The 12,063-nt window shown below is 54.4% G+C and overlaps 1 protein-coding gene across 2 annotated transcripts in view; it reads right to left on the reverse strand.

Annotated features, from left to right (window-relative positions):
• Nucleotides 1–12,063, reverse strand: part of ATP2A3 (ATPase sarcoplasmic/endoplasmic reticulum Ca2+ transporting 3) — a 52,069-nt gene that overhangs the window by 11,338 nt on the left and 28,668 nt on the right. For both annotated transcript variants that reach the window (XM_027664431.1, XM_027664430.1), the window contains exons 9-19: nt 8,988–9,076; nt 6,472–6,574; nt 6,121–6,252; nt 5,184–5,309; nt 3,906–4,124; nt 3,149–3,484; nt 2,846–3,066; nt 1,899–2,101; nt 1,713–1,798; nt 962–1,095; nt 420–537 (exon numbers count right to left, since the gene is read on the reverse strand). In XM_027664431.1, coding sequence (XP_027520232.1) covers nt 420–537; nt 962–1,095; nt 1,713–1,798; nt 1,899–2,101; nt 2,846–3,066; nt 3,149–3,484; nt 3,906–4,124; nt 5,184–5,309; nt 6,121–6,252; nt 6,472–6,574; nt 8,988–9,076 — 1,767 coding nt within the window. The remainder of the gene's footprint in view (nt 1–419; nt 538–961; nt 1,096–1,712; nt 1,799–1,898; nt 2,102–2,845; nt 3,067–3,148; nt 3,485–3,905; nt 4,125–5,183; nt 5,310–6,120; nt 6,253–6,471; nt 6,575–8,987; nt 9,077–12,063) is intronic.

The following is a 12,063-nucleotide window of genomic DNA, read 5'->3' on the forward strand; positions in this document are numbered from 1 at the left end:
TCCTGCAGATGGGGAAAGTGAGGCACAAGCTAGGACTGTGTGTTTGTGTGCTCACGGGTGCTCAGCAGGGGACAAGGGACAATGTCACCTCCTGGGCACAGAGACACACTTCACCTTTAGCACCCTTGGGCATTGACTGAGGGATCACCAGCCTTGAACTGCAAAGGGAGGAGATGACACCACAAGGGGTTGAACCACCTTCTGGAGATACCTGCACCCCTTTGCACTGCCCATAAGGAGAGCTTCTGACTTAGGCAAAAGCAGGGTGACTCCTGGTTTGCAGGTCACAGGACCTGGACCTGAGGGCACCTTTTAGGGACAACCATCCCAAAAGCTTCCAGACCCAAAGATTGCTCCAGAGATGTCCTTCCCCACAGGAGCCCCCTGGGCTGGGGGCAGAGGTGGCAGAGGGCACTCACTGGCATGGGCTTGACATAGAGGATGAGGAAGTGCAGAGCCATGGACATGATGATGGCCCCCAGCAGCCAGATGTTGAGCCATGGTGGCATCCGGAGCAGTGACTGGTTCTCAGAGACACTGGAAGGCAAAGGAACAGCGTCAGCCCCAGCAGCCTCCTGCTCCCCACACCTGCCCAAGCTGGGAGCTCCATTACCCCTCCAAGGTGCAGGGCCACATGCTGCATCCCTGTATTCCAGACTGCTCAGCTTCAGGCATTGCTGCAAATTCCATCTCAACGCTCAACACAACAAGCCTTCATGGATTAGGACTGATCACTAATGACCAAAACACTAATGGATGTGGATCCAGTCCTTCCTCCACTGCTATCAGCAACAGCACACTGCCTTGGAGGAGTTTGATCATGGAAAACCCAGTGGTCCCCTGTGAGGATGCTCTGAATGGCTCTGCTGAGCCAAAGCAGAGCTCTCAGCCCACCCACAGATGCTCAAAGAGACCCTGCACAGACTCAGTCAGGCACAGAGCAATCCTGCAGCCACCTCACCTGTTCAGAGCGTTGCACATTTCAATTGTCACCAGCACAGACAGAGCCATCGTGGTCGGGTATCGGGACTCGAAGATCTCACAGTCGATTCCTTCAAAGATGGGGTTGTCCTCAGTGCACCTCATGAAGTTCCTCTGTCGGCACAGGAAACCGCTGGTAAATACATGGCAGAGCAGCAGGAAAGGCAGGAGAGAGGAGGAAGAGTCGACTGGTTGGGGGGCAAATGATGCACTGGGTTGCTGTTACATGTCCCACAGTTCAGGGCAACTGAACAAACTGTCTAAAGTGACCCAGCTCCTGCTGTGATTGGGCTTTAGGGTTATGGCCAGAGAGTGGCTTTGAGACGTCCAAGTGCAGTCAAGAAGGTGTTTGAGCACACACATCTCCATCAAAAATACATTTTCCATTGCACATGCCATAGTGCTGGGATAGCACCCACCTTCCCACCACCCTGTTCAGACCTACAGTAATGTGACAAAAGATCCCTTTCCATGTGGGATCAGGCACAGGAGCTACTTTCAGCTTCTCTGAATCAAGTTTTCCCCACCATGCTGGCGACTGGCAGAAGCAAGGCTGGAAACATGAGCCTGAGGGAGAGAACTTGCTTCTGTTTTAAATCATTGCCTTCTCCACTAGGAATCTGGGAACACTATAACCACCACAGAGGAAAGGTAGAGGAAAACACCCCAACACTTGAATCCGTGACCTTGCCCATCAGTCAACAAGTCAGCCCGTTCCCCTCCTGACTCACCAGCTGATGGAAGGAGACCTGTGGTCCCTCGGCGTCGTACAGGAACCACCAGGTCGCTGCTCCCACCGTGGCCAGGCCCACGTACACTGCGGCCGAGAGAGACACCCTTACCCCCAGCACCCAAAAGGGACCCCCCGTGCCCCATGGCACCCCGTGCCCATCCTCAGCTCTGCCCACGGGACTCACCTCCAACAGCCAGGTAGCGGAAGAAGAGCCAGCCACTGATGAGGGGCTCCTTGGGGTTGCGGGGCTGCTTCTCCATGATGTCCAGGTCGGGGGGGTTGAAGCCCAGCGCGGTGGCCGGCAGCCCGTCCGTCACCAGGTTCACCCACAGCAGCTGCACAGGGATGAGGGCCTCGGGCAAGCCCAGGATGGCTGTCAGGAAGATGCTGTGGGGGAAAAGCAGAGATGCCAAATTATCTCTCTTTGCCAAACAAGCTCTGGGCAGCCAGAGAAAGGGTTCGGGTCATGCAAGGGGAGAGTGAGCAGACACCCTGGATCCAAACCCCCAAACTGGAAATTCACCCAAAGTCCTGCAGGTGAACCTGCAGAGCCCCTGATCAGGAATCTGAAGTCCAGCACTGAATTTTGCAGCTAAAATTTGTTCCTGCTGCTATTAAAATTTGCTTTGCAGCTGAAACCCAACCACTGATGTCTCCGTGGCCATGCAGGTTCCTGTTCCCAGCACAAACACCCTGCTGAAATGCAAAGGGCAAAGGATGCCCAAGTGATGCTCATGTTGCTGAGGATGGTGCTGATTTACTGTGAGGGATGGGTAGGGACAAGGACAGGGAGAGCTGCCCAGGACCTGATGCAAAGGGCACTAGTGTGATCTGGTGTCAACAAATATCTGCATCTGTCTTAGGCATTGGCATGGGCTTGAATAGGCAATTAATTAACAAAACAGGTAATAGGGGATGGCAGGAATGTAAAATTATAAACCAAAAATCCCCCTGCCCCTGGGGAACAAGACCAGGCACTGCTGCTCTGTTGGATGGCTCGGGATGCCAATGTGGACACCACACACTGCCAGGATCAAGGGGCATGGAGAGGACTGCAGGTCACCTGCCCCAGGGGATGTGTCCCCCCGCACCGCTCCCCCCAGCACGGTGCCCAGCGTGGGGGGCTCTCACCAAACGACCTCCCCGACGTTGGAGGAGATGAGATAGCGGATGAACTGCTTCATGTTGTTGTAGATGGCTCTGCCCTCCTCGACGGCCGACACGATGGTGGAGAAGTTGTCGTCGGAGAGCACCATCTCAGCAGCCGACTTGGCCACGGCCGTGCCCGACCCCATGGCGATGCCAATCTCCGCTTTCTTCAGGGCCGGGGCGTCGTTCACCCCGTCACCCGTCTGCACGAAGCCGTGATTAGCAGGGTGCAAGGGACAGAGCTGGGCAGAGGGGAGGGGAACAGGGTGCTCCCAGGGGGCTCACCATGGCGGTGATCTCATTGAAGGACTGGAGGTACTCGACGATGCGGGACTTGTGCGCGGGCTCCACGCGGGCGAAGCAGCGGGCGTGGCGGCACGCCTGGCGCTGCGCCTCGGGGGACAGCTCATCGAACTCCCGGCCCGTGTAGGCTTTGCCAGACACGTCCTCGGTCTCCGAGAAGATGCCGATCCGGCGGCAGATGGCCACGGCCGTGCCCTTGTTGTCGCCGGTGATCATGATGACGCGGATGCCGGCCTGGCGGCACATCTCGATGGACGAGGTGACCTCCTTGCGGGGAGGGTCCAGCATCCCCACGCAGCCCACGAAGGTCAGGTTGTTCTGGGAGGGGAGAACGTGTCCCAGACCCGTATTAACCCCACTGTGAAACCACCCTGGGCACGGGGATTTCCCCGGGAGGAACCTTTCAGGAGGTTTCCTCCCCACAGCCCCCTGGATGCATTGTACATCCCCAGCGCAGTAGCATGCTCCCATTCCCTCTGCTGCTCCTCACACCTTTTTGCTTCACTCCCCTCCTCCCCATCCCTCTCAGTGGTCCCCAAGCCCCTCCCAGCAGTCACCCCACAGGGATGGATGCCCAGTGAGATGGGGCTGTTATCCTTAGGACAACCCCCCAGGATTTGCAGAGGAGTTGAGCCATTACACTGCCCACAGAGAAAATACTGCTGGGTCAGCTGGAAGCACGTGGGAAAACCTTGGGAATAAGGAGAAAAAGCTCCTGGACAGAGCCCTGGGGCCGTACCTCGTAGTGGACGAAGGCGGCAGAGTCGTGCAGCTGCATGGTCTCCCTGCGGGCGGGCGAGTCGTGCGTGGCCAGGGCCAGGCACCGCAGCGTGTCGATGCCCATGCCCCAGTCCCGGATCCTGCCCAGGATCTTCTCCCGCACCGGGGCCGTCAGCGGGACCTTGGCAGTGCCCACACGGACGTGGGTGCAGCGCTCGATCACACTTTCCGGGGCGCCCTGGGGAGGACGGAGGGCTTAGGGGCTGGAACGAACCCGGAGGATGAGCATCTCCTGCCAGCACCGCGGGGAGTGCCACAGGGAGGGAAGGCACCAAGTTCGGGCAAAGGAGGAGGAAACGTCCCCAAAACTCCAGCAGGCACATCCCGGCCCTGCGGCTCAGTGCACTAGATGGCAGCCTCCGACCGAGAGCACCGGGATCACGCCCACAGCAGGTCACCAAGAGCAGGATCTGCTCTGCAGGGGATCCAGCTGACTCCCATAAAACCTACAGGTCTGTCCGAGATACTCTCACCCCACAGATCCCTCGCAGACCTGGACGGGACGAGGGCTGTAAATGTCTGATGGAAAAAAGTGTGGGATACTCAGCAGAGGCTTGTAATGCTTTTGTGACTCAGGAAAACATGTCCTTCAGCATCCCAGCATCTCAGCCCAGCCCTTCTGACCTTACAAATTACCCTGACATTGCTTTTTAATGTAAAACTTGCAATCCTTCTATTGTGCCTCTTAAAAAGCTCGCCCGGGGCTACAGATCTGGTGGCTTTGGAGGGTCCCAGCCTGACCTGGAGGACAGACTTCACCCACCCAGATCATCTCCCACTGGGAACAATAATATACAAATCTTCTCAGAGTCAGCGGGGGGAAATTCCTGCCACATCTCTTCTCTTGGGAAGAAAATGCCCTTTGAAACACTATTTTATTTCTGGTTACAGTGGAAAGCTGTAACCTTTGGGCATTACTGGCATCCAGAGGGTCCAGGCCTTTAATAAAGGCAAGTGCCCAAATTCTGCACAGGGGCAGCTCTCCCCTGCCCCAGCACCAGCACACTCAGCACCTTTTCCACCGTCTAAATCATTTTATCTCCTTTTTTGCCTATCAATATGGCAAAGACTCACCTCCTCCCTGACCCTACCAGCCCACCTGCTGGATCCTGGACCCCCAGACAGGTCAAAGGGGGGGAAGGAACAGCAAAGCATCCCTGCCTATTGCAGTGAGGGCCAAATCCTGCTGGGATGTGCCAAGAGGACACTGTGAGGTGCTGAGGACCTTCTCCCCTACCTTGACAAACATCTTGCTGCCAGTGGAGTTGTTGCCAGGGCTGGTGGGTGTGCAGTACACAGACATGGACTTGCGGTCACGGGAGAACTCAAGGGTGCACTCCTTCCTCATCAGCTGCTTGATCACCTGTGGGGACAGCGCTGGGCTGAGCCAGGACATGACAGGGACATGACAGGGACACTGGTGCCCTCCACCTCGGCTGAAAGCCCTGCTGAGCCAGCACAGCACCGCTGATGTGAGGAGAAAGGCAGCCCCAGGAGCCAGGAGGGGATGGGACAGCACAAAAAGGGATTTATTGTGACCTGCTCAGACCTATCTGGGGAAGAAACGCCAGAACAGAGAGCAGCTTCGAGCAGCTTTGAGACATTATAAGATCTAATGGCATGATATCAAAGCTGAGTAAATGCAGATCCAAAATAAAGTGTATAGGACAGGGAAACACTGGAGAGCTGAGTAGGGGAATTGCCAGCACGGGATATTTTCACATTAAAAATAGACGTTTCCAAGCGCCACTCAGACAGGCATGGCTTTGGGGAATGGGGTTTGATTCATGCTGGAGGGCAGCTGCTCAGGCAAACTGGGCACCTAAAGATAACTCCAAACTTCCCCATCTGTAGCTGGAATTCTGGCTGTCACCGAGGGAGTGTCTCCCAGCTGAGCAGGGACTGGGCTGAGTTTGAGACTCAGGGATCACCTGCTTCACAGCTCCATGTGGACCCTGGTCTGCCCTCATGGTCCCAGCATCCACCTCCCCAGGCCTTGGCACCCTCTGTTCCAAAACCAGCTCTCACCCTGTGAGCCAGGAAATCGCATCCTTATGCCAGATCCATCCCTTAGGTCACTGCAAGTGGTTATTCCTCCAACAACAGCCATCCCAAAGCCCTCCTCTCCCTCCTAACCCCCCGTGACAGAGCTCGCAGGGGCCTCCCCCACTCACCGAATTGCAGGCATTGGCTCTCTCCACCTTGGAGAGTTTGCTGAGATCCGTGTTGAACACGTTCATCTTCTCCACCAGGCACGTCAGGGCTGTTTCAGTGGCTTCCCCCACCTTCTCATAGACTTTTTTGGACTAGAGGACAGAGGGGAAAAAAAGGAGCTTAAGCTTTAGAGCCTGTCCTCCACCTGCTGCTCCAACCGAGCATGCTGTCACCCACTGCACCAGAGCACCACCTTGAGATGGGCTGAAGCCAGGGAAGGGAATCCCAAGGGACAAACCTCCTCTGGCTCTGTCCCAAAGCACAGGGAAGAGCATCCCCCCTGCCCTGCCCCTGCCCTGGAGCCCCTGTACCTCATTGTAGTCCAGCGAGGAGTCGTTGCAGAGGGCACAGATGGTGGCCAGCTCCACCAGCCCGTCGTACTGCCCACACTGCACTGGTTGCTCATCCTTCAGGCTGTGGGCAGAAAACACCCCCCACAGCCTCACATCAGCTCAAATAACCTTCTAATAACACTTAAATTATCCTATACTCCTTGTAGGGGGATGTGTATCCTATATATCACTCTTGTACAAGTGGGAGAAAGAGCCCCGTTAAAGCCCCAGGGTTGGTAATAAACTCTTGGGTTCACACTGTGTGCTTTATGCAACAGGACAGGGCTAAATTACAAATAAAACATCCCAGGAGGCAAATAAACTCTGGAGGTAGCCCAGAATAAAGGAGCCTGCAGAGGAGTTCAAAGGACCACTGGACCTGCAAACAGGGGCTGCCAACAGGCTGATGATGAAGGTGATGGGCCAGAAAGGGGGGAAAGAAATTCATATTAATGGCTGCTCCTCAGGGGTTTCCATTTGCTGGGGATCAGGAGAAGTTGTGGAACCAGCAGCAAGCCCTTCTCCTCCCTGCAGTGCTGCTTTGCACTCCTTAGGGAACCCAAGGGAGCATTTAAGAGCAGCAGACAACTTTAACAACTGCACTGCTGTGGCTGCTTCCAAGCCAGTGGTGAACTGTGGCCTTTGTTTCCTAAATAGCAGCTCTTTGCTATGGAAAGGAGCACAAACATCCTGGAAAGGAGCAGCCCCGAACACTCCAGGCAAGCCAGATACTGCTCCTTGCCTGGTGGCAGGAATGGCAGCAGTGGCTTTCAAAGGAAATAAAAAATTATCCCGGTTCCAGGAGAGGTAACTGCAGGTTAGAGCTGTATAAACCCAGCCGGTCATCTGCTTGCTGGAAAAATAATTTGTCAGGCATTTACTAGGATCAGTTTATTCCACTGCTGGTTCCCAATGGAAAGAACATTTTGGAGCCCTTGTTACAGCTCAGGAGCGGAAAACAGGGAGCAGCCAAGAAAATCTGAAAAATCTGTTTGCTGAGGGACAAGAAGCCGCACTGGGCTGTGAGTGGGAAGGGAAAGCCACTGCCTGGGGGACCCTGCTGGGAAAAACATCAGCAAAGGTGCTGCTGTCTGGGTGCTGTGAGGGATGTGAGCAAACCCAAGGTCCAGCAGGCAACAGCCCCCTGCCAAGGCCAGGCTGAGGCCAAACAAGCATTTCAGTGCCACCAGCCCTTGGTGGGACCCTCCACTACACGTCAGTGAGCCCTCACACCCCTCTCAATACAGAAGACAGGCACAGGGCTGAAGCAAAACTCAAAAGCAACATGAATTGCTGCAGACCAACACAGTGTCCCTGCAAGCAGTCCCCAGAGGAGAGGGGACACTGAAATTCAGAGGTTGGCAGACACAAGTTCAGCCCCTCAATCCTCCTTAATTTTAATTGAAATGCACTGATTGACACCAGCTTATGACCTGGCTCACTTTTTAATGGAGATTCCCAGCCAAGGATCAAATTGGCTCTATAAATATTCATGAAATTAGGTCTGAGGCTGGGATGAATTACATTTGCTCCACAGATGGGCAGAAGGGACCGTGGTGAAGAATGTGTCTGGAATCACAGAGCAAAGGGGCATGGAGAATGCTCCCACCACCAGCTGAGCTTCTCATCTTCCTCCTTCCCAGACTTTCCCCACACTGGGGAGCATCACCTCCTTTCAAAGGAGGGGGAATAAACAAATACAATGGCAGAAAACCCCATGTGTGTGATAACACAGCAGGGCAAAGCCCCTGGTTTCCACTCCCTGCCCTGAGCTGCAGCTCTGCAGAGCCCATGTCTCCCCCAAAACACATCCTGCCATCAGCAGGGTCATGCCCTGGGCACAGCAGCCATGGGAGCCATCCCTGCACAGGACACAGGGCTCAGGGAGCACCTTCCTGATGGGGTTTTCAGCCGTTTGCAAGTCCCTTTGCACATTGCCAGTGGTTTCAGGACAAGCTGCCAGCCCTGCACAGTGCTTGGGGTGACAACAAGACTTGCTGGTCAACACCGAAAATGTGCAGGCTCCAGAAATTTGGAGAGCCATTATGTACCATGAAGAGCCTCGTTCATCACTGTTCCCACACTTGCCATCTTCTCTGGCCCACAAGTGGGCTTGTTTTATCAGGATTGTTAATGAAGGGAGAGCCAAGCACGAGGGAGCCCCTTTGCTGAGCAGTGGGAGGGCATAGGCAGAGCCCCCCACATCGTGTCAGGCAGGAGCCAGAGACAAGGGACAGTGAAACAACTGCCCTGGCCCCCATGGACAATGAAGAGCAGCCAGTCACCTGATCCTTCCAAGCCCAGTGTGGCCAAAAACCAGTGCCCCGTGGGTATCCCCATGGACAGGGTTCAGGAGGGTTGCAAACCACCACAGAAAATCCCCCTTTCTCCCCAGCCATGGCCACAAGCTTGACTCTCCCACCTCCCCCCCCAGCTGTGCTGCCAGCCCAGGGCCACCCCGAGTCACCCCTGAAGCAGAGGGGACCCTCACTCACATCTGTCCCTCGGGGGTGTAGGTGGAGCCGGTGATACTGAACTCGTGCAGGCTGCACTGGTTGCCCTCCACCTTCTCCATGATGAACATCTGCAAGGGAGAGAGGTGGAGACAGAGCATTAGGCAGCAACATTTTGCTATAACCAACATGCTCAGCCTGGAAACCCACCAGCTGGTGCCGTGCCAGCGATGGCCCCACTGGCAAAGGCTCAGCCCCCTCCCTGGTCACCCATCACTCCTGGCTGTCCCCAGATCCTTCCAGCTCTCCCCTGCCTTTTTCATGTTTGCCTCCTCCAGCTCTTCTTTTCTATCAGAGAGGAGTGATGCTGAGCCTGCTCCTAAGAAGGTGCCTGTGTTTTTCTTGGAGCAGAGAAGGACCTGGGACCAGGTTTCCACTCCTGCCCTGGCTGCCCTGGAAAGCCTCTATGGGGCAGGATCCCAGCAGTTGTCCCTGCCACCCCTTCCCAGACAGCTCTCAGCCACCAGTCTTGTGCCTTACTGGGGTCACAGCTCAGCCCAGTGAGCTGCAAAAGTCCTACATGCTCTGTTTTTAGCGATTTTTGCCTTTCAAACTCCTTCCAGTTTCTCCCTTGCTGCTATAATGAGAGCAACAACCCCCTCAAACCTTAAAATACAATAAAAATTCCCCTCTCCCCAAGCTCTCCCAGTTCCCCCTTATCCCCTCCCACCTTTCAGGGCAGCCTCCCTTGGAAGCAGAAGCAGAGCCCGACCCCAGCCAAGGCGACAGTTCAGCGATGCTCATTTCTGCTCCTCATTATTTATGACCCACACTGAAGCCAAAAAGTAACATAATGAACAAATAAATCTGGTTTGGCAAAGGCACTGCCCTGGCTGCAGGGAGCAGGCAGGAGAGAGGGTGGCTGCAGGGAATGATGCTCTCCTCGGCTCCGTGAACTTGCTTGGCAGCTCCAGAAAGTGGGTGCAAGGACAACTGTCCCCCTACACCCTGCCTCAAAATAATTCTTCCTTTCCCTATTTATTTTCCTCCGGTTATTTGAGATGTTCCCCAGGAGAGGGAAGCAGTAGATGCTGGAGGAATCAGGAGGCAAAGCTCAGCGCCAGAGATGCATCAGCTCCTGGTACCACCCACTTCTCTCCCCTCCACACTTCCTCTGGCAACAAACAGAGGTTAATTTACTGTTATTATTAATTATTGTTAATAATAAAAGGACACCTTATCAGTGCAGCTGCATTGGCTGGTGGGTGTGAGCCTTCCCCATGCAGAAGGCACAAGCTTAGGGCCAAGCCAAGCAATAAAGGTCACGTTCAGGGAAGCACATTCAGGGCATGTTTAGCACCAGGACATCTCAGTGGGTTTTCTCACCCCCATATTTTACAGGTTTGAGCAAAAGAGCAGGTTCAAAGCATACATCTCCCGTGGGAATAATTCTGAGCCTAAAAACCAACCTTCCCAAAGCACAAAACAGCTTTCCAGATATTTGTAGATACCCTAATTGACAGGCTATGGCCCTCAGCTCCTTTCTCAGAGCCCATCCTGGAGGCCCCTCAGCATCTGGGAGGTTTTGAAGAAAATCATGAGCCAAAGGGCTGCAGAAGAGATGTCCCAGGTCCTCTGGAGGCACTGGGCTCCTCTGGCAGTGAGTGCAAACACTAAAGTGTGAAGGACCTTGATAAAGAGAGTCTCCTTTGGAGAACCTCCCTGAGATGAGAGACTCCAGGACCCCAGGTGAGGTGGGACACTCAGTCTGAGACAACACCAAAAGAGACCTCTGAAGGCTGAGCATCCTTCAGCTCTTTTTGACACATCCAATGCCATCGGCCTTCTAGAGAGCCAAAATCTCCCGACCTCTTCATAAAGTGGACTCCTGCCCTCAGAAACAACAACCAGACTCATTCATTAAAATATCTGAAAGCACCACCCCAGTCACCGATGGTTTTGCCTGATATGGGGCTGTTTGTTTCCAAATGCTCACGGCCACAAAACAATTATTACATTCACAATAGTGACTTTCTTATTAGAAAAGGGAAAAGGGAAAATAAAAAAAACCAAAATCATTCCAAGCCCTTTATTTTTCCATGCCTATTTAAAAAAGGTGCCGTGTAACCCACAGCAACCAGAGGTTATATCAAATTTCCTGCCTGCTCCCAGCTTGCGTGACTGGCTGAGCGTGGGGGTGGACGGGGCACTGCAAAGGTGTCTGCAGGGTTTCAGTGTGATCAGAGAATCATGGAATGCTGTGGGTTGGAAGGGACCTTAAAGATTCCACTCCCCTGCCGTGGGCAGGGACACCTTCCACTAGCCCAGGTTGCTCCAAGCCCCATCCAACCTGGCCTTGGACACTTCCAGGGATGGGGCAGCCACAGCTTCTCTGGGCAACCTGTGCCAGGGCCTCACCACCTTCAAAGGGGAGAATTTCTTCCTCATATCTATTCTAAATCTCCCCTCCTTCAGCTTAACACCATTCCCCCTTGTCCTGTCCCTCCAGGCCCTTGTACAAAGTCCCTCTCCAGCTCTCTTGGAGCCCCTTTAGGCACTGAAGGATCTCTAAGGGTCTCCCAGACCCTTCCCCTCTCCAGGCTGAACAACCCCAGCTCTCTCAGCCTGTCGGTGTTCCAGTAGATTTCCAGGCTGAGGAGTGGGCAGCTCTGTGGGCAGTGGAAACAGCCCAAAGGAAATAGCTGTGTCTTAAGCAGTTAAGAGGAGAGGTAATGTTTCCATCACAAAAATAATATAAATAATATTAGGAGTAACAGAAAGAGGTGGGAAAGGTGCGTGGGTGCAGCTCAGCTGGGGGGGCTGCTGACAAATGATGCTCCCAGAGGGGCTGCCTGACCTCTTGCACTGCCACAGCTGAAGCATTCAAGAGGGGGAACCCGTTCAGTAGCACCCCAGGGCTTCCCCCTGCCCTGAACCTTTTAAAACCACACCAGTAATCTGGGGTTTTAATACAACAGAGAGGCTGGAAGGAAAATGTCACTCCTCATGAAGAGTGCACCCTGCCCCAAAAGACTTCCAGCCATCACTCCTTCTCTCCTGTCCCGTGGATCCTGCCTGGCCCCAGCACTGTATCACACAACTGGATGATGCCAGTGTG

Source organism: Corapipo altera, unplaced genomic scaffold (assembly GCF_003945725.1).
Source record: "Corapipo altera isolate COAL_440 unplaced genomic scaffold, ASM394572v1 181b, whole genome shotgun sequence".
Classification (NCBI taxonomy): domain Eukaryota; kingdom Metazoa; phylum Chordata; class Aves; order Passeriformes; family Pipridae; genus Corapipo; species Corapipo altera.